The 25,446-nt window shown below is 46.3% G+C and overlaps 1 protein-coding gene and 1 pseudogene across 1 annotated transcript; both read right to left on the bottom strand.

Annotated features, from left to right (window-relative positions):
• Positions 1–1,057: 1,057 nt before the first annotated feature.
• Positions 1,058–4,709, bottom strand: LOC146200607 (uncharacterized; annotated as a pseudogene).
• A 3,555-nt stretch (positions 4,710–8,264) lies between these two features.
• On the bottom strand, positions 8,265–24,454 carry LOC146200606 (uncharacterized). Its single transcript, XM_084592407.1, has 2 exons — positions 23,257–24,454; positions 8,265–8,290 (listed from the first exon to the last, which is right to left on the bottom strand). Exons 1-2 carry the CDS (start codon positions 24,452–24,454, stop codon positions 8,265–8,267), a joined length of 1,224 nt encoding a protein of 407 aa, XP_084448533.1.
• Between the last annotated feature and the right edge of the window lie 992 nt (positions 24,455–25,446).

Here is a 25,446-nt window from a genome sequence, read left to right as displayed (position 1 = left end):
AACAATTTCGAATCTCCTCTTCAAAACGCTCCCAGCTCGTTAAGGACGCTTCATGGTTCTCAAAGCATGTCAGGGCTGTGGAGTCCAAGAAAAAACATTTGCCAGCATTACAGTGGCATCCCAACGATTGTACTTGCTCACCCGCTGGTAATTGGTGAGCCAGTCGTCCACGTCTTCGCCAGCCTTGCCAGAAAAGGTCCGCGGCTCACGGTAATGCTGCCATGAGGGTGCCGCTGGACTTGGCTGCCGTGCATCGCCGTCTTGAATCATTGTGGGTGTCAAAGGGGGGAGCCCAGCGAGTCGTCGGCTCGAACGAGGTAGAGAGGAATCCGTGGGGATCTTTCAGCACCTCCACCACACTGTTAAGGTTTATTTACAAAGTGGTTCTGCTCCTTAGCCTGATGTGCTAACCAAAATATAGTGAGCTCCCTCTTCTTCCACTTCTATTCCGGAGCGCCTCTTTTTGCACTTCCTTGTTCTCTTCTGTTCGCATGCCTGACAATATATATACATATGAATATAGTGCGCTCGGTTTTCTCTCCTAGCTATTGCCGCGTCGTATATTGTGAAAGAAGGCTAGGTTGATACGGCAAGGTCTTGACGGCAAGGCCAGCGATGCCTTGTCTAGCGTTTTACTCCGATGACAAAAACCCAAGCGCGTGCCGGAGCCGGCGCCGCGGGACGATGATGATGGTATGTACACATGAAAGAGGAAGATCATGGCATGTACAAATTAAAGAACGTCCACGGTAGGCTCTCAATATACGTAATTTCACGTGTTGTGACAAGATCTACTACGATGCGTACGCTGTTCAGCTTGTTTTCAGAAAAAATCTGATTAAGCTTCATTACACTTATTCTGCATCCTTCAGGCGAAGACTGAGATGTTTCGTCGTATACATTCCAAAATATATTCTCAATTTGTGTAAAACTACGACACTGCGTTTATTTCAGATACTTACTCGAAAAACTGCATGGTAGTGCAAATACTGCCCATCGAAGCCTCGATTCTTTCTCTGAAGAAACGAAGCCCACGTATGACTTTTGGGCCGAAAAGCTAGTAGGCTAACGCCACGCGCATTTTCTCGAAGTTGTTCTGGTTCAGATGGGCTTTGATTATGACGTGCATAACTCTCAGAGTCACAGCGCTACCGTCCATTTCGTGCACCCTCCCGATCATGTCGAGATCAACCTGAAATCAAAAGAAAGCACACGCCAATATCGTATAGTCGTTTGTCTTTGCATACACGCTCACATCTTATCTGTAACTCAGTTTTCTACGCGTTCGTGTCGAAAGGAATGAAGAGTACGAAATCCTTGTCACTGCGGAATTTTCTAATTAAGGTAGGCCGTACGGAAGAACCATAATAAAAATAATGAAAACGTAGTGTATGGTATGGTATATACGGAGTTAAGGTCGCCATGAGACTCGATGGGAGACGCCGTAGTAGAGGGCTGCAGGCGTTTTGAATTCCTGGGGTTCTTTAACGTGCACTGAACACACAAACACGGGCACGGGCTGCGGGAGGTGGTTCGTTCGAAACCCGCCGCCGGACACCCACCGGTAAAAATGGGTACAAGCGTCCCCCGGCCTGGCGCCCGGCTCTCACAGGGGTGTGCGCTTGGAAGAGGCTCCGCAAACCCCGCTGCGCTCCCTCTGGGGCAAAATAGTTTCGAACACCTCAGCCTGCAAAGGTGGTTCGAGTTACCGTGTTTCACGGGGTTCAAAACTGAAAACGAGTCGTGTCCTGCACACGCGAAAACTCAGAAAATGCCTTGTTTCAAGTGCGAAACGCTTTAAGCCAGCGTGTCGAAAGACGTAAAGGTTCACTGTCACTGATGAAGTTCACTTCTCAGAGATCACTGCAGTCCCACGGCAAGTCCGGATTTCCGGCCTGTCTGACTTTGCGGTGGCCTTGTGGTAGAGCATCCGCCTCGCATTCGGGAGGTACCGGGTTCGATCCCTGGTGCCGCCGGGTACCCACCGGTTATAAAATGGGTACAAGCTATCCCCCGGCCTGGTGCTCGGCTCTTCTGGGGTGAAATGCTTGGGAAAAGGGGTCACGGCCCAAATAGTTGCGCCGATGTGGCAGTGATTCGTTCCGCCATCGGACAACAATAAGTCCGCCTTGCGCGGCAACAGCCCATTATGTGGCCCTTTTTTTTTTTTCGTTTTGTTTTTTGAGGACTGCTGCAGCTGAGGCTCTAAGGGAGCACTTCAGGTGAGGGTCAAAGGAAGTACCTTTGCAAGACAAACAGAACCACCTTTGCAGGCTGCGAGGTTCGAAACTGGGTTTGGGCCCACTGCGGAGGAGGGGCGCGCAGCGGGGTTTACGGAGCTTCTCCCAAACGTACACCCCTGTAAAAGCCGAGCACCAGGCCGGGGGACGCTTGTACCCATTTTTACCGGTGGGTGTCCGGCGGTGGGTTTCGAACTGACCACCTCCCGCAGCCGAGACGGGCGCTCTTGCACGGGTGGCCTTGTGGTAGAGCATCCGCCTCGCATTCGGGAGGTACCGGGTTCGATCCCTGGTGCCGCCGGGTACCCACCGGTTTTTAAATGGGTACAAGCTTTCCCCCGGCCTGGTGCTCGGCTCTTCTGGGGTGAAATGCTTGGGAAAAGGGGTCACGGCCCAAATAGTTGCGCCGATGTGGCAGTGATTCGTTCCGCCATCGGACAACAATAAGTCCGCCTTGCGCGGCAACAGCCCATTATGTGGCCCTTTTTTTTTTCGTTTTGTTTTTTTTTTTTAGGACTGCTGCAGCTGAGGCTCTAAGGGAGCACTTCAGGTGAGGGTCAAAGGAAGTACCTTTGCAAGACAAACAGAACCACCTTTGCAGGCTGCGAGGTTCGAAACTGGGTTTGGGCCCACTGCGGAGGAGGGGCGCGCAGCGGGGTTTACGGAGCTTCTCCCAAACGTACACCCCTGTAAAAGCCTAGCACCAGGCCGGGGGACGCTTGTACCCATTTTTACCGGTGGGTGTCCGGCGGTGGGTTTCGAACTGACCACCTCCCGCAGCCGAGACGGGCGCTCTAACCACTAGGCCACGGCTGCGGGAGGTGGTGAGTTCGAAACCCACCGCCGGACACCCACCGGTAAAAATGGGTACAAGCGTCCCCCGGCCTGGTGCTCGGCTTTTACAGGGGTGTACGTTTGGGAGAAGCTCCGTAAACCCCGCTGCGCGCCCCTCCTCCGCAGTGGGCCCAAACCCAGTTTCGAACCTCGCAGCCTGCAAAGGTGGTTCTGTTTGTCTTGCAAAGGTACTTCCTTTGACCCTCACCTGAAGTGCTCCCTTAGAGCCTCAGCTGCAGCAGTCCTAAAAAAAAACAAAACGAAAAAAAAAAAGGGCCACATAATGGGCTGTTGCCGCGCAAGGCGGACTTATTGTTGTCCGATGGCGGAACGAATCACTGCCACATCGGCGCAACTATATGACTAACGGAGGCCAATCTCAGTGATCTTAGCAGAACTCGACAGTGGAGAATTTTATCCTGTTCAGACAGCTATGGCGCTTAATATAGCCTAACTTCTCTCACTCCAGACAAAGGTAGCCCCACAGCAACTGTATAGCAATCATGCATGTCTGGCACCTTGTTTAGAGCACGAGACTGTATTTTTTCCTCCAGTGCTGAAACATAACTATATAGTTAGGCGAGAAGTATACAGATAGGAAAAACTCACCAAGCCCTCTGGTGTGTCGAATTTATGTGCAAGCAGGTTGTTGCGCACGCTCTTCACCAGGTGAGGAAAATCAGAAACGAAGTGCAGGAAGCGACCGCTGTCTGTTGGATGCCTGAACCTGCTTGTAATTGAGGTAGCCGTCGCGCCGATTCCAAAACTTTCCACATCTTTCGATTCCACGTTGCCCCGTCACACGTGACGAAGTCAACGCGAAGGCCTGCCTCTTCTGCAAGCATCACGGCTTCGACAAGAATCTTTGCCAGCAGTTCCCCCTTTCACATTTTCATGTGTGCGAACACAGCAATAACTTGTGTCCACTTTCCCGCGAACGATACGAACATAATAACCATGCCGTGGTCACATGGCTGGCCTCTCTCACTGAGTGGCGTAAAGGGACCTAAATCAACCATTCCTTTGGCGCGTCCCGAGGACGTGACCGACGTGCTCTGAAACATTGAGCTCGTCCACAAGAAGGCCTCCGTGTCTTTGACAATGTCCATCGTTCTTGTTTTTTCCTTCAAGGCACTGAGAACATGCATCGAACATCCGAAACTAGATTTGTAGCACCATAGGTGCTTGCGCAATATGTTCTTACATGGCAAAACCAAAATTTCATTTCTTCGCATGTAGTTGTATAATTTAGGACTCTTGATTTTTATAAGAACGAACTCGAGTAGCCAATTCTAAGTGAACTCCATCCCACGAGTGCCTTTCCTTTTTGCAGCTTTGAAGAAATGCAGCGCGGCTTTGCTTCGCGGGAAGACCCACAATCCTGTTTTGAAATAAGACACTTAGGTTATGGGCATTTTCCGCCATTGTTTTGACTTCCTTCCTTAAGTTCACCACGTGAGGGGCCTTTTCATCCATTGTTTTGACTTCCTTCCTTTTGTTCACCATGCGAGCCATAAGCTTTCGCTTTTGCTGACGCAAGTTTTTCTTTTGCTGTGGCCGTTTAAGGCGCTTTGCTGCGGCGGATACTTCAGCTTGTACTTCTTCCTTATCAGAGAGTGTCTTGCCTCTTTGCATTCGGGACACTTGGAAGCTGAAAAAGAAACGCAACACAGAATTACGGCCACGTTTTAAACACGTTTTAAGCCCAAAATCAAGCTCTCCATTGTCCAGTCGTGTGGCAGTGCGCTATGCTATATAAATCCACGATGCCATCGAACAATATGCAGCCTCTTCAATATCCCCCCCCCCCCAACATACACACACCCACGGCACGAACTTCTACGGTACGAACTTCGATATATATACCAGAATGTTTCACTTAACAGGAGTTCGACAAACTCGAACACCATTCCTATACTTTTGCATTAGATTTTAAATCGGATTATGTAATAATTCTATATATCCGGGTTCGGTACACCCGTGATTGACTGTACCTCGGCCTGTAGCTCAAACCGGCGCGCAAATCCGGCTATAGCACCTAAACACAGTTATGAGAAGCTAATGTTCACTTCGGTTTTGCCTTCAGCTTACAGCGTATTTGTTTCGCGCTACTTTAGTAATGTCGACCGAAGTAATACCATTTCAGCGCTATGTATACTAGTAAATAAAAAGTAAATGCTGGGAAAACGGCCAGAAGACTCCATAATTCCGGGACGAAGGCAAGGGGGGGAGGGGGTTGATTGAAGCTCTCTAGTATTTCACCTTTTCAACCTCCCTTTTCACCTGGCTTGCTGTCTCGTTTACATTCTTTTTGCTGGAACCTAACTTCGGATCTCCGCGTTTGCATAAAATTGGCTACTACCACGACATCGTAATAGACAATTTTAGGTTTATGACACCCAACAAATGCTAGAACATTCAAGGATTAGAGATGTTAGAAGTTTGGTTATCAGAGAACACCAATTTTAACAATAAAACAGGATGGCACGGGCATCATGCTAAGCACAACTTGCTCGTTGATTCCGGCTTGGACGCATATGCGAGAGAGGGAATAGAGTGATCGAGTACATTTCAAGTATAAATAATTAAGAAGGAGTATTTTCAACACCCCTCCCCCAGCGCATCACACAAACATACACACACAGACAAAAAGATACCGCCGATAACGCACTGTAAATAAAACGAACCGTCACTAGGGTATTTGAATAAATCCCGCCGGTTTCAACACGCGCCCGCGTCCCACACTTCTCCATGCAAATGTGTAACCAGGATATGCGTAACCAGGCAGGAAAAGATAGCGGCTTTGTATCGGAACAGCATCCAGTACATTTGTTTTTCATTCGCTCGATGGGCACTGCTATTCCCGACATTTCTTACCAGGATTAATCGCATGAAGTGACGTACACGGAAACCTGTGTGAATAGGAATAAAAGTAGTTACGTGTTAAACCTAACGGTGTTATTTATTACGGCAGTGCAAACAGTTCTTTGTACACGTGCCTTAACAGATCACTATAGGCGTATGTATTTGGAATCAACAATGACATTTTGCGTATTCGTGAAAAAAAAAAACTGTTTACCTGTTCCACAATCGTCTCGCGACTGTTCACCTTCAAAAATAGATTATCTGCTCACCTTCTCCAGATCCGGTGCCCTGGCAGCTGCTGCTATAGTGCACGTTTCCGTGACACTGAAATTTGCTGGCCAGTCGTGCTGTCAGCGTAAGTCCCGCTGATTTCAGCTGTCTCTTGGGCATCGCCCCGCAGCACAGAGAAAACGCATCTACACTTTCGAGTTCCTCTTCTGCCACTTCTATAGAAAGGCTTCCTCTCTCTGCGTGGAAATTTCTTTTTATGTACGTGCGGCATAATATGCCCTCTTCCTTCAGATGAAATGACATTCCTTCGTCATGTAATATCTCAACGGTTTCCTCTTCTAGTCTCCACGTTGCGTAAAATGTGCCGTCAATGTTTGGGAAAACCAGAGTTGTCCAATTACTGTGTGCAGGAGTCCTAGGTAAAAGGAGAGAGTCTCTTTCCAGGAGTGAATCTAGATGTGAAACTGACGAAGCAGCGTAGGTCAAATTTTTTTGTGGCTTATAGGGGGTATTTACTGACGCGCTATGCGCGGTGCACTGTGGGTAATTGAGGCGCAATCGGCCGTTTTTGTTTTCACGGAACGAACAGGGCGAACTTACGTATCAAGTGCTGTCGTACGGTTCTACAGGCAGTGGCATCCTAAGTTATATGTTGTTTATTGAGCTATTGTAGAATGTAATAGACGCGTGCACAGTCTGAACAACGGAAGCTAAAGAGCTGCGCAAACGACCTCGGAATTTTAAGGTTCGGTTCCGGAAGCACACATGAACAACTCCACTCTAACGAGACACCTCACCGAGATGCGACGTCGCGTATGGCTGGCACGGCTCAACCGCACAAGTGTCATGGAATATGAGAAATGTATATCAAAATGGGCTGGACTGGCATCTTCTGAATGTGCCCTAGCAGCCAGCTCTTGTCACTATCCGTGTACGACTGTTCTTCACGCACTCGGAAGACACATTCCCGGTAAAAGACCAACGTGGCAATGTATCGCTTCCAGTCATGCGCACGCATGCAGCGCGCCGTCAACACCTCCTCCTTGTGTTTTGCTGCAATAAAATTCTTCAAAGAGGGCTCGCTATTCTTTGTGTTTTCCGTACTTGTCTCATTCGATCAGAAGAAGTCGGATGTTCTTATCGTCCGTGTCGGCTGCTAATCAAAGCAGACCGCATGCAGATTCGGCGAAGGAACGTAGGCGGACAGAGTTGTTGTGCAGAAGATTTGAAGAACTTTATAAACTTATTTATCTCTAATAGCGAATCAAGTTTAGCTTGGCCAAAACTGCGCTGTATGTCAAGAGTGTAGTTGCAAAGAGTTATTTCGAGCCCGCAAGGCACTGAGGTGGCGCCACCGGTGTCATCGCTGTGGCCTGTGGCAGCGGTTTCGTTTGCTTCCTTACTGCCACAGATGATGCAAACATCCGACTTTTCTGATCAATTGAGGCAAGTACATCAAACAAGTTTTGTATAAAAGATACTGACTACCAAACACCATTTCTATGCAGAATATCAGCTACAAAAACTCAGCGGTTTAGTTGGTATAAACGTTGGACGGCAGCGAGATCGTCTGCTTCAACCGCGGCTCTTAACCCAGCCGCTTGTAATATAGTTGCGTTCTTCGAGTGGTCAGTAGGCTTGCGATTGGTTTGTTGTGACGAAGCTTGTCCGTAGGACAAGGAATTCATGAATGTCGCACATATTTATGCGTGGGCACAGGCCGACGTTTACCATGCAATTGCGCTTATCGACTGCACACTGGTCAGTACCAAAGTTCTGTTTCGTACAGGTCTCTGTCCGCATCGCGCACACTTTGCCGATAAATCGAGCTGTCAGTCATGATGCCGAACGAGTTTTCATAAGAACGATGCTGGCATGAGGCAGAGTGACAGAGAAAATGGACGCGCACGAACAGCTAAGCTAACTATCGCCCCGTACTAGTACTAGACAGAACAGGACACAAAGATGGCGTCGGCTGCATACTGACGTCAGCCGTGACGTCACGTAAATGCCCCCTATATCGCGCATTCAACGGTTCTGTAAGGCGCGCGGAACTGCACGTTCTTTTATTCTTGTCATGCTGGGTGCGATCTGTCATCTCTTGATCGTAGCTGCCCCCGCTGAAAGATGGTGTAACAAGTGCATGGCGTTCATCATCGAGTCCCTCTGCATTCCGAGACATTGAGGTTGCCTTGAGAGGCACAGCTCCAGGCGCAAGTTTTGCTGTACCTCGAGGCACTCTAACTTCATTTCCGCCGATCATATGGACGTAGTCCCGCAAAACGTGCAGAGGATCAAAATGTGCTCCGCAAACTGCGCTTGTGTGTGTAAGCGTGCCCTGGACCATTCCTAGTTTTTTCTCCCACTGCCATTTCAGAGATGGGCTCCTCCGAACTACAAACGAGATCTTGTCTGACGATTTCTTGTACCGTTTGGGGCAGCCGGGTGCGCAACCTGACATCCTTCTTTTAGGCTTCATGTCTGGAAGTTTTAATTTAGAAACATTACTTGAGCGGAAACCATCTCATTATTTAAATACCTGCAGAGCTAAAAAAATCATGCAGCCAACGGTACACGCTAACAGCCTTATTATATCTGCGCATGCTTATAGGCGACAGCAACAAACTATAATCAAAACCTCAACTGACTGAAACACTCATTCTGCTGACTCTATGGCACGTGCCATAACTAATGCTAACGCCCCAGGGAGGAGCATATTACCATAACATACGTGCATCAAAAAGCGAATCCCGCGCCCCGATTAACTTTCACAACGTTGGCCTTCACTGCGACAGCCTAAGCGACAGAGGTCTGTCGCTTGAATACATCGACGAAACTGAAAAGCTTAACACATACGAAGCTGAACACCGCGTATAGAAAGAGTTTGTTCAATGCGCTAGCTTCAAAAACACTGAAAACACTGCCTTAACGTTTCTCCGTAAACCGCTGCGACGAAACTGCACCGAGCGGTCAAAGGAGCACCTTTTGCTAGCTTTCGCTGCCTCCTCAAAGCTGAACAGACGACAAGTAGATCTACATTCTCTGCAGTCACAGGCAAGTCATAACAAAGAAAAAAATCTTTATTGATCCACTATTCCTGTATTTTTCAAGTTTTACAAGTTGCAAGAGCAATAACGGGAAGCAGCTCGCAGACGAAAACCTTCGAAATTGGCGCCTTGGCGGCGCCGCTGATCCCGGAGGCTACGTTGAGGGCGTGAAGCTTGTAGCAGTCGCTAGATGTCCTCGCATATGGGCAATTTTTTTTTTTTTTTTTTTGTGGTAAAATTTTGCCGACACATCACTCCTTACAGTAAACAATTTTACACCTGTAAATAAAAAAATTGAAACTATGTTACCAACTGAGAACCGAACCTGGGTCTCTCGCCCGGTAGACAAGTTCTCTAACCACTGTACTACGACAATTTTGTTTTTCTTTATTACCATTTTTTAAAGAACACAGCATACACTCTGAATACACAACAACAAAGCAAAACAAAAGGAATGCTAAAAGCACTAGGCACGTACTGCCCAAAGCGCTAGATTTAAAAGGGCTTTTCTGAAGCCAGCTGGTCCAGTACAGGTAGCCACTCCGAAGAATTATCTTTTTCTCCCACTGCCATTTCAGAGATGGGCTCCTCCGAACTACAAACGAGATCTTGTCTGACGATTTCTTGTACCGTTTGGGGCAGCCGGGTGCGCAACCTGACATCCTTCTTTTAGGCTTCATGTCTGGAAGTTTTAATTTAGAAAAATTACTTGAGCGGAAACCACCTCATTATTTAAATACCTGCAGAGCTAAAAAAATCATGCAGCCAACGGTACACGCTAACAGCCTTATTATATCTGCGCATGCTTATAGGCGACAGCAACAAACTATAATCAAAACCTCAACTGACTGAAACACTCATTCTGCTGACTCTATGGCACGTGTCATAACTAATGCTAACGCCCCAGGGAGGAGCATATTACCATAACATACGTGCATCAAAAAGCGAATCCCGCGCCCCGATTAACTTTCACAGCGTTGGCCTTTACTGCGACAGCCTAAGCGACAGAGGTGTGTCGCTTGAATACATCGACGAAACTGAAAAGCTTAACACATACGAAGCTGAACACCGCGTATAGAAAGAGTTTGTTCAATGCGCTAGCTTCGAAAACACTGAAAACACTGCCTTAACGTTTCTCCGTAAACCGCTGCGACGAAACTGCACCGAGCGGTCAAAGGAGCACCTTTTGCTAGCTTTCGCTGCCTCCTCAAAGCTGAACAGACGACAAGTAGATCTACATTCTCTGCAGTCACAGGCAAGTCATAACAAAGAAAAAAATCTTTATTGATCCACTATTCCTGTATTTTTCAAGTTTTACAAGTTGCAAGAGCAATAACGGGAAGCAGCTCGCAGACGAAAACCTTCGAAATTGGCGCCTTGGCGGGGCCGCTGATCCCGGACGCTACGTTGAGGGCGTGAAGCTTGTAGCAGTCGCTAGATGTCCTCGCATATGGGCGATTTTTTTTTCTTTTTTTTTTCGTGGTAAAATTTTGCCGACACATCACTCCTTACAGTAAACAATTTTACACCTGTAAATAAAAAAATTGAAACTATGTTACCAACTGAGAACCGAACCTGGGTCTCTCGCCCGGTAGACAAGTTCTCTAACCACTGTACTACGACAATTTTGTTTTTCTTTATTACCATTTTTTAAAGAACACAGCATACACTCTGAATACACAACAACAAAGCAAAACAAAAGGAATGCTAAAAGCACTAGGCACGTACTGCCCAAAGCGCTAGATTTAAAAGGGCTTTACTGAAGCCAGCTGGTCCAGTACAGGTAGCCACTCCGAAGAATTATCTTTTTCTCCCACTGCCATTTCAGAGATGGGCTCCTCCGAACTACAAACGAGATCTTGTCTGACGATTTCTTGTACCGTTTGGGGCAGCCGGGTGCGCAACCTGACATCCTTCTTTTAGGCTTCATGTCTGGAAGTTTTAATTTAGAAACATTACTTGAGCGGAAACCACCTCATTATTTAAATACCTGCAGAGCTAAAAAAATCATGCAGCCAACGGTACACGCTAACAGCCTAATTATATCTGCGCATGCTTATAGGCGACAGCAACAAACTATAATCAAAACCTCAACTGACTGAAACACTCATTCTGCTGACTCTATGGCACGTGCCATAACTAATGCTAACGCCCCAGGGAGGAGCATACTACCATAACATACGTGCATCAAAAAGCGAATCCCGCGCCCCGATTAACTTTCACAGCGTTGGCCTTTACTGCGACAGCCTAAGCGACAGAGGTGTGTCGCTTGAATACATCGACGAAACTGAAAAGCTTAACACATACGAAGCTGAACACCGCGTATAGAAAGAGTTTGTTCAATGCGCTAGCTTCGAAAACACTGAAAACACTGCCTTAACGTTTCTCCGTAAACCGCTGCGACGAAACTGCACCGAGCGGTCAAAGGAGCACCTTTTGCTAGCTTTCGCTGCCTCCTCAAAGCTGAACAGACGACAAGTAGATCTACATTCTCTGCAGTCACAGGCAAGTCATAACAAAGAAAAAAATCTTTATTGATCCACTATTCCTGTATTCTTCAAGTTTTACAAGTTGCAAGAGCAATAACGGGAAGCAGCTCGCAGACGAAAACCTTCGAAATTGGCGCCTTGGCGGGGCCGCTGATCCCGGACGCTACGTTGAGGGCGTGAAGCTTGTAGCAGTCGCTAGATGTCCTCGCATATGGGCAATTTTTTTTTTTCTTTTTTTTTTTCGTGGTAAAATTTTGCCGACACATCACTCCTTACAGTAAACAATTTTACACCTGTAAATAAAAAAATTTAAACTATGTTACCAACTGAGAACCGAACCTGGGTCTCTCGCCCGGTAGACAAGTTCTCTAACCACTGTACTACGACAATTTTCTTTTTCTTTATTACCATTTTTTAAAGAACACAGCATACACTCTGAATACACAACAACAAAGCAAAACAAAAGGAATGCTAAAAGCACTAGGCACGTACTGCCCATAGCGCTAGATTTAAAAGGGCTTTACTGAAGCCAGCTGGTCCAGTACAGGTAGCCACTCCGAAGAATTATCTTTTTCTCCCACTGCCATTTCAGAGGTGGGCTCCTCCGAACTACAAACGAGATCTTGTCTGACGATTTCTTGTACCGTTTGGGGCAGCCGGGTGCGCAACCTGACATCCTTCTTTTAGGCTTCATGTCTGGAAGTTTTAATTTAGAAACATTACTTGAGCGGAAACCATCTCATTATTTAAATACCTGCAGAGCTAAAAAAATCATGCAGCCAACGGTACACGCTAACAGCCTTATTATATCTGCGCATGCTTATAGGCGACAGCAACAAACTATAATCAAAACCTCAACTGACTGAAACACTCATTCTGCTGACTCTATGGCACGTGCCATAACTAATGCTAACGCCCCAGGGAGGAGCATATTACCATAACATACGTGCATCAAAAAGCGAATCCCGCGCCCCGATTAACTTTCACAACGTTGGCCTTCACTGCGACAGCCTAAGCGACAGAGGTCTGTCGCTTGAATACATCGACGAAACTGAAAAGCTTAACACATACGAAGCTGAACACCGCGTATAGAAAGAGTTTGTTCAATGCGCTAGCTTCAAAAACACTGAAAACACTGCCTTAACGTTTCTCCGTAAACCGCTGCGACGAAACTGCACCGAGCGGTCAAAGGAGCACCTTTTGCTAGCTTTTGCTGCCTCCTCAAAGCTGAACAGACGACAAGTAGATCTACATTCTCTGCAGTCACAGGCAAGTCATAACAAAGAAAAAAATCTTTATTGATCCACTATTCCTGTATTTTTCAAGTTTTACAAGTTGCAAGAGCAATAACGGGAAGCAGCTCGCAGACGAAAACCTTCGAAATTGGCGCCTTGGCGGGGCCGCTGATCCCGGAGGCTACGTTGAGGGCGTGAAGCTTGTAGCAGTCGCTAGATGTCCTCGCATATGGGCAATTTTTTTTTTCTTTTTTTTTTCGTGGTAAAATTTTGCCGACACATCACTCCTTACAGTAAACAATTTTACACCTGTAAATAAAAAAATTGAAACTATGTTACCAACTGAGAACCGAACCTGGGTCTCTCGCCCGGTAGACAAGTTCTCTAACCACTGTACTACGACAATTTTGTTTTTCTTTATTACCATTTTTTGAAGAACACAGCATACACTCTGAATACACAACAACAAAGCAAAACAAAAGGAATGCTAAAAGCACTAGGCACGTACTGCCCAAAGCGCTAGATTTAAAAGGGCTTTTCTGAAGCCAGCTGGTCCAGTACAGGTAGCCACTCCGAAGAATTATCTTTTTCTCCCACTGCCATTTCAGAGATGGGCTCCTCCGAACTACAAACGAGATCTTGTCTGACGATTTCTTGTACCGTTTGGGGCAGCCGGGTGCGCAACCTGACATCCTTCTTTTAGGCTTCATGTCTGGAAGTTTTAATTTAGAAAAATTACTTGAGCGGAAACCACCTCATTATTTAAATACCTGCAGAGCTAAAAAAATCATGCAGCCAACGGTACACGCTAACAGCCTTATTATATCTGCGCATGCTTATAGGCGACAGCAACAAACTATAATCAAAACCTCAACTGACTGAAACACTCATTCTGCTGACTCTATGGCACGTGTCATAACTAATGCTAACGCCCCAGGGAGGAGCATATTACCATAACATACGTGCATCAAAAAGCGAATCCCGCGCCCCGATTAACTTTCACAGCGTTGGCCTTTACTGCGACAGCCTAAGCGACAGAGGTGTGTCGCTTGAATACATCGACGAAACTGAAAAGCTTAACACATACGAAGCTGAACACCGCGTATAGAAAGAGTTTGTTCAATGCGCTAGCTTCGAAAACACTGAAAACACTGCCTTAACGTTTCTCCGTAAACCGCTGCGACGAAACTGCACCGAGCGGTCAAAGGAGCACCTTTTGCTAGCTTTCGCTGCCTCCTCAAAGCTGAACAGACGACAAGTAGATCTACATTCTCTGCAGTCACAGGCAAGTCATAACAAAGAAAAAAATCTTTATTGATCCACTATTCCTGTATTTTTCAAGTTTTACAAGTTGCAAGAGCAATAACGGGAAGCAGCTCGCAGACGAAAACCTTCGAAATTGGCGCCTTGGCGGGGCCGCTGATCCCGGACGCTACGTTGAGGGCGTGAAGCTTGTAGCAGTCGCTAGATGTCCTCGCATATGGGCAATTTTTTTTTCTTTTTTTTTTTTCGTGGTAAAATTTTGCCGACACATCACTCCTTACAGTAAACAATTTTACACCTGTAAATAAAAAAATTGAAACTATGTTACCAACTGAGAACCGAACCTGGGTCTCTCGCCCGGTAGACAAGTTCTCTAACCACTGTACTACGACAATTTTCTTTTTCTTTATTACCATTTTTTAAAGAACACAGCATACACTCTGAATACACAACAACAAAGCAAAACAAAAGGAATGCTAAAAGCACTAGGCACGTACTGCCCATAGCGCTAGATTTAAAAGGGCTTTACTGAAGCCAGCTGGTCCAGTACAGGTAGCCACTCCGAAGAATTATCTTTTTCTCCCACTGCCATTTCAGAGGTGGGCTCCTCCGAACTACAAACGAGATCTTGTCTGACGATTTCTTGTACCGTTTGGGGCAGCCGGGTGCGCAACCTGACATCCTTCTTTTAGGCTTCATGTCTGGAAGTTTTAATTTAGAAACATTACTTGAGCGGAAACCATCTCATTATTTAAATACCTGCAGAGCTAAAAAAATCATGCAGCCAACGGTACACGCTAACAGCCTTATTATATCTGCGCATGCTTATAGGCGACAGCAACAAACTATAATCAAAACCTCAACTGACTGAAACACTCATTCTGCTGACTCTATGGCACGTGCCATAACTAATGCTAACGCCCCAGGGAGGAGCATATTACCATAACATACGTGCATCAAAAAGCGAATCCCGCGCCCCGATTAACTTTCACAACGTTGGCCTTCACTGCGACAGCCTAAGCGACAGAGGTCTGTCGCTTGAATACATCGACGAAACTGAAAAGCTTAACACATACGAAGCTGAACACCGCGTATAGAAAGAGTTTGTTCAATGCGCTAGCTTCAAAAACACTGAAAACACTGCCTTAACGTTTCTCCGTAAACCGCTGCGACGAAACTGCACCGAGCGGTCAAAGGAGCACCTTTTGCTAGCTTTCGCTGCCTCCTCAAAGCTGAACAGACGACAAGTAGATCTACATTCTCTGCAGTCACAGGCAAGTCATAACAAAGAAAAAAATCTTTATTGATCCACTATTCCTGTATTTTTCAAGTTTTACAAGTTGCAAGAGCAATAACGGGAAGCAGCTCGCAGACGAAAACCTTCGAAATTGGCGCCTTGGCGGGGCCGCTGATCCCGGAGGCTACGTTGAGGGCGTGAAGCTTGTAGCAGTCGCTAGATGTCCTCGCATATGGGCAATTTTTTTTTTTCTTTTTTTTTTTCGTGGTAAAATTTTGCCGACACATCACTCCTTACAGTAAACAATTTTACACCTGTAAATAAAAAAATTTAAACTATGTTACCAACTGAGAACCGAACCTGGGTCTCTCGCCCGGTAGACAAGTTCTCTAACCACTGTACTACGACAATTTTCTTTTTCTTTATTACCATTTTTTAAAGAACACAGCATACACTCTGAATACACAACAACAAAGCAAAACAAAAGGAATGCTAAAAGCACTAGGCACGTACTGCCCATAGCGCTAGATTTAAAAGGGCTTTACTGAAGCCAGCTGGTCCAGTACAGGTAGCCACTCCGAAGAATTATCTTTTTCTCCCACTGCCATTTCAGAGGTGGGCTCCTCCGAACTACAAACGAGATCTTGTCTGACGATTTCTTGTACCGTTTGGGGCAGCCGGGTGCGCAACCTGACATCCTTCTTTTAGGCTTCATGTCTGGAAGTTTTAATTTAGAAACATTACTTGAGCGGAGACCATCTCATTATTTAAATACCTGCAGAGCTAAAAAAATCATGCAGCCAACGGTACACGCTAACAGCCTTATTATATCTGCGCATGCTTATAGGCGACAGCAACAAACTATAATCAAAACCTCAACTGACTGAAACACTCATTCTGCTGACTCTATGGCACGTGCCATAACTAATGCTAACGCCCCAGGGAGGAGCATATTACCATAACATACGTGCATCAAAAAGCGAATCCCGCGCCCCGATTAACTTTCACAACGTTGGCCTTCACTGCGACAGCCTAAGCGACAGAGGTCTGTCGCTTGAATACATCGACGAAACTAAAAAGCTTAACACATACGAAGCTGAACACCGCGTATAGAAAGAGTTTGTTCAATGCGCTAGCTTCAAAAACACTGAAAACACTGCCTTAACGTTTCTCCGTAAACCGCTGCGACGAAACTGCACCGAGCGGTCAAAGGAGCACCTTTTGCTAGCTTTCGCTGCCTCCTCAAAGCTGAACAGACGACAAGTAGATCTACATTCTCTGCAGTCACAGGCAAGTCATAACAAAGAAAAAAATCTTTATTGATCCACTATTCCTGTATTTTTCAAGTTTTACAAGTTGCAAGAGCAATAACGGGAAGCAGCTCGCAGACGAAAACCTTCGAAATTGGCGCCTTGGCGGGGCCGCTGATCCCGGAGGCTACGTTGAGGGCGTGAAGCTTGTAGCAGTCGCTAGATGTCCTCGCATATGGGCAATTTTTTTTTTTCTTTTTTTTTTCGTGGTAAAATTTTGCCGACACATCACTCCTTACAGTAAACAATTTTACACCTGTAAATAAAAAAATTGAAACTATGTTACCAACTGAGAACCGAACCTGGGTCTCTCGCCCGGTAGACAAGTTCTCTAACCACTGTACTACGACAATTTTGTTTTTCTTTATTACCATTTTTTGAAGAACACAGCATACACTCTGAATACACAACAACAAAGCAAAACAAAAGGAATGCTAAAAGCACTAGGCACGTACTGCCCAAAGCGCTAGATTTAAAAGGGCTTTTCTGAAGCCAGCTGGTCCAGTACAGGTAGCCACTCCGAAGAATTATCTTTTTCTCCCACTGCCATTTCAGAGATGGGCTCCTCCGAACTACAAACGAGATCTTGTCTGACGATTTCTTGTACCGTTTGGGGCAGCCGGGTGCGCAACCTGACATCCTTCTTTTAGGCTTCATGTCTGGAAGTTTTAATTTAGAAAAATTACTTGAGCGGAAACCACCTCATTATTTAAATACCTGCAGAGCTAAAAAAATCATGCAGCCAACGGTACACGCTAACAGCCTTATTATATCTGCGCATGCTTATAGGCGACAGCAACAAACTATAATCAAAACCTCAACTGACTGAAACACTCATTCTGCTGACTCTATGGCACGTGCCATAACTAATGCTAACGCCCCAGGGAGGAGCATATTACCATAACATACGTGCATCAAAAAGCGAATCCCGCGCCCCGATTAACTTTCACAACGTTGGCCTTCACTGCGACAGCCTAAGCGACAGAGGTGTGTCGCTTGAATACATCGACGAAACTGAAAAGCTTAACACATACGAAGCTGAACACCGCGTATAGAAAGAGTTTGTTCAATGCGCTAGCTTCGAAAACACTGAAAACACTGCCTTAACGTTTCTCCGTAAACCGCTGCGACGAAACTGCACCGAGCGGTCAAAGGAGCACCTTTTGCTAGCTTTCGCTGCCTCCTCAAAGCTGAACAGACGACAAGTAGATCTACATTCTCTGCAGTCACAGGCAAGTCATAACAAAGAAAAAAATCTTTATTGATCCACTATTCCTGTATTTTTCAAGTTTTACAAGTTGCAAGAGCAATAACGGGAAGCAGCTCGCAGACGAAAACCTTCGAAATTGGCGCCTTGGCGGGGCCGCTGATCCCGGACGCTACGTTGAGGGCGTGAAGCTTGTAGCAGTCGCTAGATGTCCTCGCATATGGGCAATTTTTTCTTTCTTTTTTTTTTTTCGTGGTAAAATTTTGCCGACACATCACTCCTTACAGTAAACAATTTTACACCTGTAAATAAAAAAATTGAAACTATGTTACCAACCGAGAACCGAACCTGGGTCTCTCGCCCGGTAGACAAGTTCTCTAACCACTGTACTACGACAATTTTGTTTTTCTTTATTACCATTTTTTAAAGAACACAGCATACACTCTGAATACACAACAACAAAGCAAAACAAAAGGAATGCTAAAAGCACTAGGCCCGTACTGCCCAAAGCGCTAGATTTAAAAGGGCTTTACTGAAGCCAGCTGGTCCAGTACAGGTAGCCACTCCGAAGAATTATCTTTTTCTCCCACTGCCATTTCAGAGATGGGCTCCTCCGAACTACAAACGAGATCTTGTCTGACGATTTCTTGTACCGTTTGGGGCAGCCGGGTGCGCAACCTGACATCCTTCTTTTAGGCTTCATGTCTGGAAGTTTTAATTTAGAAACATTACTTGAGCGGAAACCATCTCATTATTTAAATACCTGCAGAGCTAAAAAAATCATGCAGCCAACGGTACACGCTAACAGCCTTATTATATCTGCGCATGCTTATAGGCGACAGCAACAAACTATAATCAAAACCTCAACTGACTGAAACACTCATTCTGCTGACTCTATGGCACGTGCCATAACTAATGCTAACGCCCCAGGGAGGAGCATATTACCATAACATACGTGCATCAAAAAGCGAATCCCGCGCCCCGATTAACTTTCACAACGTTGGCCTTTACTGCGACAGCCTAAGCGACAGAGGTCTGTCGCTTGAATACATCGACGAAACTGAAAAGCTTAACACATACGAAGCTGAACACCGCGTATAGAAAGAGTTTGTTCAATGCGCTAGCTTCAAAAACACTGAAAACACTGCCTTAACGTTTCTCCGTAAACCGCTGCGACGAAACTGCACCGAGCGGTCAAAGGAGCACCTTTTGCTAGCTTTCGCTGCCTCCTCAAAGCTGAACAGACGACAAGTAGATCTACATTCTCTGCAGTCACAGGCAAGTCATAACAAAGAAAAAAATCTTTATTGATCCACTATTCCTGTATTTTTCAAGTTTTACAAGTTGCAAGAGCAATAACGGGAAGCAGCTCGCAGACGAAAACCTTCGAAATTGGTGCCTTGGCGGGGCCACTGATCCCGGAGGCTACGTTGAGGGCGTGAAGCTTGTAGCAGTCGCTAGATGTCCTCGCATATGGGCAATTTTTTTTTCTTTTTTTTTTTTTCGTGGTAAAATTTTGCCGACACATCACTCCTTACAGTAAACAATTTTACACCTGTAAATAAAAAAATTGAAACTATGTTACCAACTGAGAACCGAACCTGGGTCTCTCGCCCGGTAGACAAGTTCTCTAACCACTGTACTACGACTTTTTTTTTTTTTTTTTTTCTTTATTGCCTGACTTTGACACAAATACAACGCACTGGAAAACAAAACAACAGGAACAAAGGAATAATATATGTACACAAAGCTAGTTCGCGTTGCCTATCCCCCACTGAGAGGCAGGCATTGTCATTTTAAAATTCCTTGAGCACCGTCAAAGGTTCCAGCTTTGACAGCCACTCAGGAGCACATGGTTGCAATTTAAGCACGTCGAGCCATCGCTGCACACTTTCACGGAAATACATGCGGGCTGGCCGTGCATCTGGATCGCAGTGATAACCAGCCATTCGTGCGCGCCATATACTGTGGAGGCACATTAACATAACCTGGTCTAACGGCATATCATCGTGGTTTTCCAATGGCAAATACCTAATGCCATGGGAATCAAGTGGCAACTGTTTTTTAATTGTCCTTTGCAGAACATCCCACAAATATACCCCCTCCCAGCAATGCAAAAACACGTGATCTATTGTCTCTGGCGGTTTGCAGATGAGACATTGGGCCCCCCACGGCAGGAAAATACCATTTTCCTCCATTAATGATTTTACACTCAAAGTACCGGTATGTAGCATAAAGAAAAAAGTTTTAGCTCCCGTAGCAACTTGCATTTTCTTTACGCGTTTTAATACATTACTTCCTGTGCCTCCATAGTATAAAGCTCGGTACAAGGGCACCGGGAACACCACTTCACAAACATCCTTGTATAATGTTCTCCTGTTAACATTACTTAAATACTCTTTCGAAAAACGTGCGCTTAAGAATTTCACGCTCAAAACAATTTCCCTAAAGAATCCAAAAAGAGATCCCGGCATACATTGCGTATAAACTACGAAATCAGGCAACGCTCGACCAAGTCTTTGTTGACACACTGTGCGCAGGAATGGATCACTGGCATCCCTAAAAAACATAAACCGGTTGACAATCTGTCGCACAAACAAATGACCCAGACCAAGCCCTCCATGCTTCACCTGCCGGAACAAATTTGTCCGACTGCACCTCTCCCAACTCGAGGCCCAAACAAACACCGCAAAAACTCGATGCAATTTTTGCACATTTACACGGGAGCAATGCAACACTTGCATTACATACCATAACTTACTAATTAAAAACAGGTTGCAAACTGCGGCTCTTGCAAATATTGATAATTGAGCGCTTTTCCATTTCTCCGCTTTTTCACGGGTTTCTCTGACCTGCTCTAGCCAGTAAGGCTCGCTTTCCTTGTAAAATTCCAAGGGCACACCCAAGTACTTTGCAGGCGTTGTAACCCACGACACATTAGCGAAAGTGTCGGGGGTCAGCTGCCAGTCTCCGTGCCAAAATCCCAGGCACTTACCCCAGTTAACTTTACTCCCTGTGACTTTGCTAAAATGTTTTACCACCTCCACTGTCCTCTTTATACTCTCCTTATTCACACAAAAAACCGCAACGTCGTCTGCGTAAGCCAGCAATTTGACTTCTGACTCCTGCAGTCGAAAACCATCAATGTCATTGTTTTGTAGGATGCTTAAACACAATGTTTCAATATAAATGCCGAACAAAAGAGGGCTGAGGGGGCAACCTTGGCGCACCGAACGTCGTACGTTGATGGGGGCCCCCAGTGACTTATTGACAATTAATCTCGTAGTGCTGTTACGGTACGCCAAGGCCACTCCCTCTCGAATAACAGAGCCGACATTAACATGGTCTAATATACTGAACAGAATAGCATGCGCCACACAATCAAAAGCTTTCTCCAAGTCCAACTGCAGTAAAGCAACACACGCATGAGTTGCATCGCAGCATTCGAGCACACTTCTCGCTTTGTGAATGTTCTGAAAGATGGATCGCCCTTTGATACCGCACGTTTGGTGAGGGCCCACTAGTTCTCATATAACCGTTTGTAGTCTGCCAGCAAGCACCTTCATATAAATCTTGTAATCAACGTTTGTCAGAGCAATGGGCCTGTAAGACGACAACTGCCTAAGCTTATCTGGTTGGTCAGTTTTCGGAATAAGTACTGTGTGCGACGATCCGAAAGACGCAGGCAGTGCCTTCAGCTCATACGCTTCATTAAATAAGGCACACAACAAAGGAGATAGCTGTTGCTTGAACGCTTTATAAAAAGCCGCACTCAGGCCATCAGGCCCGGGTGATTTCCCAGGGTTTAAATTTTCTATTGCCTGCTGTACTTCTTTTTCGCTTATTGGCCGCTCCAGTCTTTCTTTTTGTTCGTCATCAATTTTTGGCATCGCGTCAAGAAAGGATTCTTTAAAACGGTCCAAATTAACCTCTCGGGATGAAAATAGCTCTTCATAATACTCCCGGAAAGCTTCCGCGATTCCTTCGTTATCGGTTTCTGTGCGTCCTGCCCAATCTACCTCTGCCACGTGATTTCGCCTTGCATTTGCTTTTTCTATTCCCAACGATCTTTTTGTCGGCGTCTCATCCATGGCCAATTTTTCCGCTCTCGCACGCACCAGTGCTCCGCGATAACGATCTTCGTCATTCAGTTGAAGTCTTTGTTTTATTTTTCTAACGTCGTCCATGTATAACCCTGGCGTGTTACACTCCAGGGCTAACAATTTATCTAGCAAAGATCTTAAATGCATTTCATTTTGTTTTTCTTGAAACCGTATGCAGCTGGCCTTTTCTATAGCTTTGATTTTAATTTGTTGCTTACACAGTTCCCATTCTTGACCCAGTTCGTGGGTGTCCTCCTGACAAATATTACCACTTTCTTCTTCTACTAGTCTGGTGAATTGCTCGTCATTCAGCAGTTTATTATTTAACTTCCACAATTCCCAATTAAAACCGCTACCTCCCTTTCTTGGTCCAATTGTACACTGAACCATGCAGTGATCTGAGTACGTTACCGCCAAAACATAATAATCCTGGCATTTTGGAGCCAGTTCTGCGGCCACATAAATTCTGTCAAGGCGGGCGTGGCTAGCACCCTGAAAATGCGTATACTGAACCCGTCGCTCGCTCGTGAGACACTCTGCAACGTCTTCCAGTGCAAACTCGTCAATCAAGCGCGAAAGCACCTCTGTGCTACGATCCCTAAATGTACGAAGGCTAGTTTTGTCACCGGAGCTCAGTACACAATTGAAATCCCCCAGAAAGACAAGTTGCTTATCCGTGTTTAAATACCCTTCAACAAAATCAAACAAAGCAGCCCTCTCATCAACTACCGTAGGTGCATATATACAAACAGCACGCCACTCAGCCGAGCAAAAACTAAAATCGAGGACCACACCCCGACCCGACGGAAAAGAAGCATGCGACTGCACTACAAGACCCGGCAACTTCTTCACAAACAGGACGCATCCAGCAGAAGTACCGACTGCATGGCTGACAACTGCGTAAAACCGCGACGTGAAACGTTGCACCATGCTCTCGGTCTCTTGTTCACCCTCGACTTTTGTCTCTTGAACTCCAAGTATATCGATGTCATTTTCATTTAAAAGGCGCAGGACCTGGCTCTGCTTCCTTTTTGCTGCTAGACCTCTCACGTTAAGGGTCGCAACCTTTAGTGACAGTACATAAGCCATTTTCTTAGAGTGCAAAGAGGCCAAGAGCTTGGTGCTTACCCTTCACGTCTAGCATGGCGCTAGACGCTTTCGTTGACGCCAGAGCCATGAGGTTGGACTGGCAGACCTTGTGACGGGGGCGGCTTTTCGGCAGCTCTCCTGTCCGTCGAGACATTCGGTCTTGGTTTGAAGGTCGCCCTCCTCCCTATTGGCGTTTTTATCGGCGGCTCGTCGTTGCTAGCTGCTTCTGCCTTGCTTGTCTCACTTGTGCTCTCGTCGTGGGCACGCTTCGCAGGGCCTTGGACGTTGGTCGCTCGGCCGCTGCTCTTTTCAAGGGTTTCCTGTCGGCCCGCAGACTCCGGAATTTCAGTTTTTGAGCTCTCGGCATCGCTCACCCTTTCTTCCTCTGACGGTCCGTTGTTCGGTAGCGTGACTTCCTTGTCTGGCCTACTGATTATCTCGTCACCGCCCCCCGGGGGCACTAACATGCCTGTAGTTGCTGTTAGCTCTTCAGCTTCACCGACCCCCTTTGCGGCCTCTTCTGTCTCTGCAACATCCATTTGGTGCTCCGTCATGTCCGCCCTCGCTGTCGGTGCAGTGGCCACTGCATACGTCCGTACGCAATCTTCCTCGGAGTGGCCAAAACGCTTACATGTCGAACACCGCGGAATTTTACATTCCCGGCGCACATGACCGGTCCCGCGGCAGCGCAGGCACTGCATTGGCCGCCCAGGCACCACAACAAGGGCCAACTCCCCTGCAACTCTTATCTGATGAGGTAGGTCGTCTATCTTCATCCCTGGCTTCAACTTCAGGAGTACAGCTCTCGTTGTTGAGCCCTTTTCGTGAACGCCCTGGACGCGCCACCGCTCACGGGTAACTTCGGTCACCTCACCGAAAGTCCCAAAAGCAGTTCTGATATCCTCATCCGCCACGCCATGCAACATCCAGTGGAGCCGTAGCTTCACCTGTTGATCCTCCGGGTCAATGATGATACACCGTCGGCCTTTCACTAGAAGCTCCTTGAAGGCTAGCAGCCGCTTGGTTGCTTCAGAGCTGCTCAAGGTCACCGCCCAGACATGGTTTATTTGGTAGGCCCCCAAGGCCACCACGTCTGGGAGCGTACCAGTCTTGGCCAGGGCGTCCCGGAAATCTTCAACCCTGAAGGGTCGCACTCGGACGTCGCCGTGCAAAAAAACTGTGTTGAAAACAACACGTCCGGTGGGTAGATGCGGCAAAATGAGCTGATATTCCTTATCATCGTTTGCGTTAAGCCTGTTACCGCGGCCAGCCTGGGCCGCAATCGCCGCTCCTCCGGAGCTCATGATTCACCGTCCGTACACGCAGGTGGCCGGAAGTAGAAACCACTGTACTACGACAATTTTGTTTTTCTTTATTACCATTTTTTAAAGAACACAGCATACACTCTGAATACACAACAACAAAGCAAAACAAAAGGAATGCTAAAAGCACTAGGCACGTACTGCCCAAAGCGCTAGATTTAAAAGGGCTTTACTGAAGCCAGCTGGTCCAGTACAGGTAGCCACTCCGAAGAATTATCTTTTTCTCCCACTGCCATTTCAGAGATGGGCTCCTCCGAACTACAAACGAGATCTTGTCTGACGATTTCTTGTACCGTTTGGGGCAGCCGGGTGCGCAACCTGACATCCTTCTTTTAGGCTTCATGTCTGGAAGTTTTAATTTAGAAACATTACTTGAGCAGAAACCACCTCATTATTTAAATACCTGCAGAGCTAAAAAAATCATGCAGCCAACGGTACACGCTAACAGCCTTATTATATCTGCGCATGCTTATAGGCGACAGCAACAAACTATAATCAAAACCTCAACTGACTGAAACACTCATTCTGCTGACTCTATGGCACGTGCCATAACTAATGCTAACGCCCCAGGGAGGAGCATATTACCATAACATACGTGCATCAAAAAGCGAATCCCGCGCCCCGATTAACTTTCACAACGTTGGCCTTTACTGCGACAGCCTAAGCGACAGAGGTCTGTCGCTTGAATACATCGACGAAACTGAAAAGCTTAACACATACGAAGCTGAACACCGCGTATAGAAAGAGTTTGTTCAATGCGCTAGCTTCAAAAACACTGAAAACACTGCCTTAACGTTTCTCCGTAAACCGCTGCGACGAAACTGCACCGAGCGGTCAAAGGAGCACCTTTTGCTAGCTTTCGCTGCCTCCTCAAAGCTGAACAGACGACAAGTAGATCTACATTCTCTGCAGTCACAGGCAAGTCATAACAAAGAAAAAAATCTTTATTGATCCACTATTCCTGTATTTTTCAA

The sequence above is a fragment of the Amblyomma maculatum genome, chromosome 2 (genome assembly GCF_055883805.1).
Source record: "Amblyomma maculatum isolate TAMU_Amacu chromosome 2, ASM5588380v1, whole genome shotgun sequence".
In the NCBI taxonomy this organism is placed as follows: domain Eukaryota; kingdom Metazoa; phylum Arthropoda; class Arachnida; order Ixodida; family Ixodidae; genus Amblyomma; species Amblyomma maculatum.
This window is presented reverse-complemented; position numbering and strand designations above follow the sequence as displayed.

Bases quoted from the DNA above. Each gene is read 5' to 3' on its own strand.
- LOC146200606 (XM_084592407.1), bottom strand. From the start codon at position 24,454: ATGAGCTCCGGAGGAGCGGCGATTGCGGCCCAGGCTGGCCGCGGTAAC. The intron at 8,291-23,256 runs GTCTGCCAGTCC...ACCATCTTTCAG, and splicing joins AAAGCCGCCCCCGTCACAAG to CGGGGGCAGCTACGATCAAG.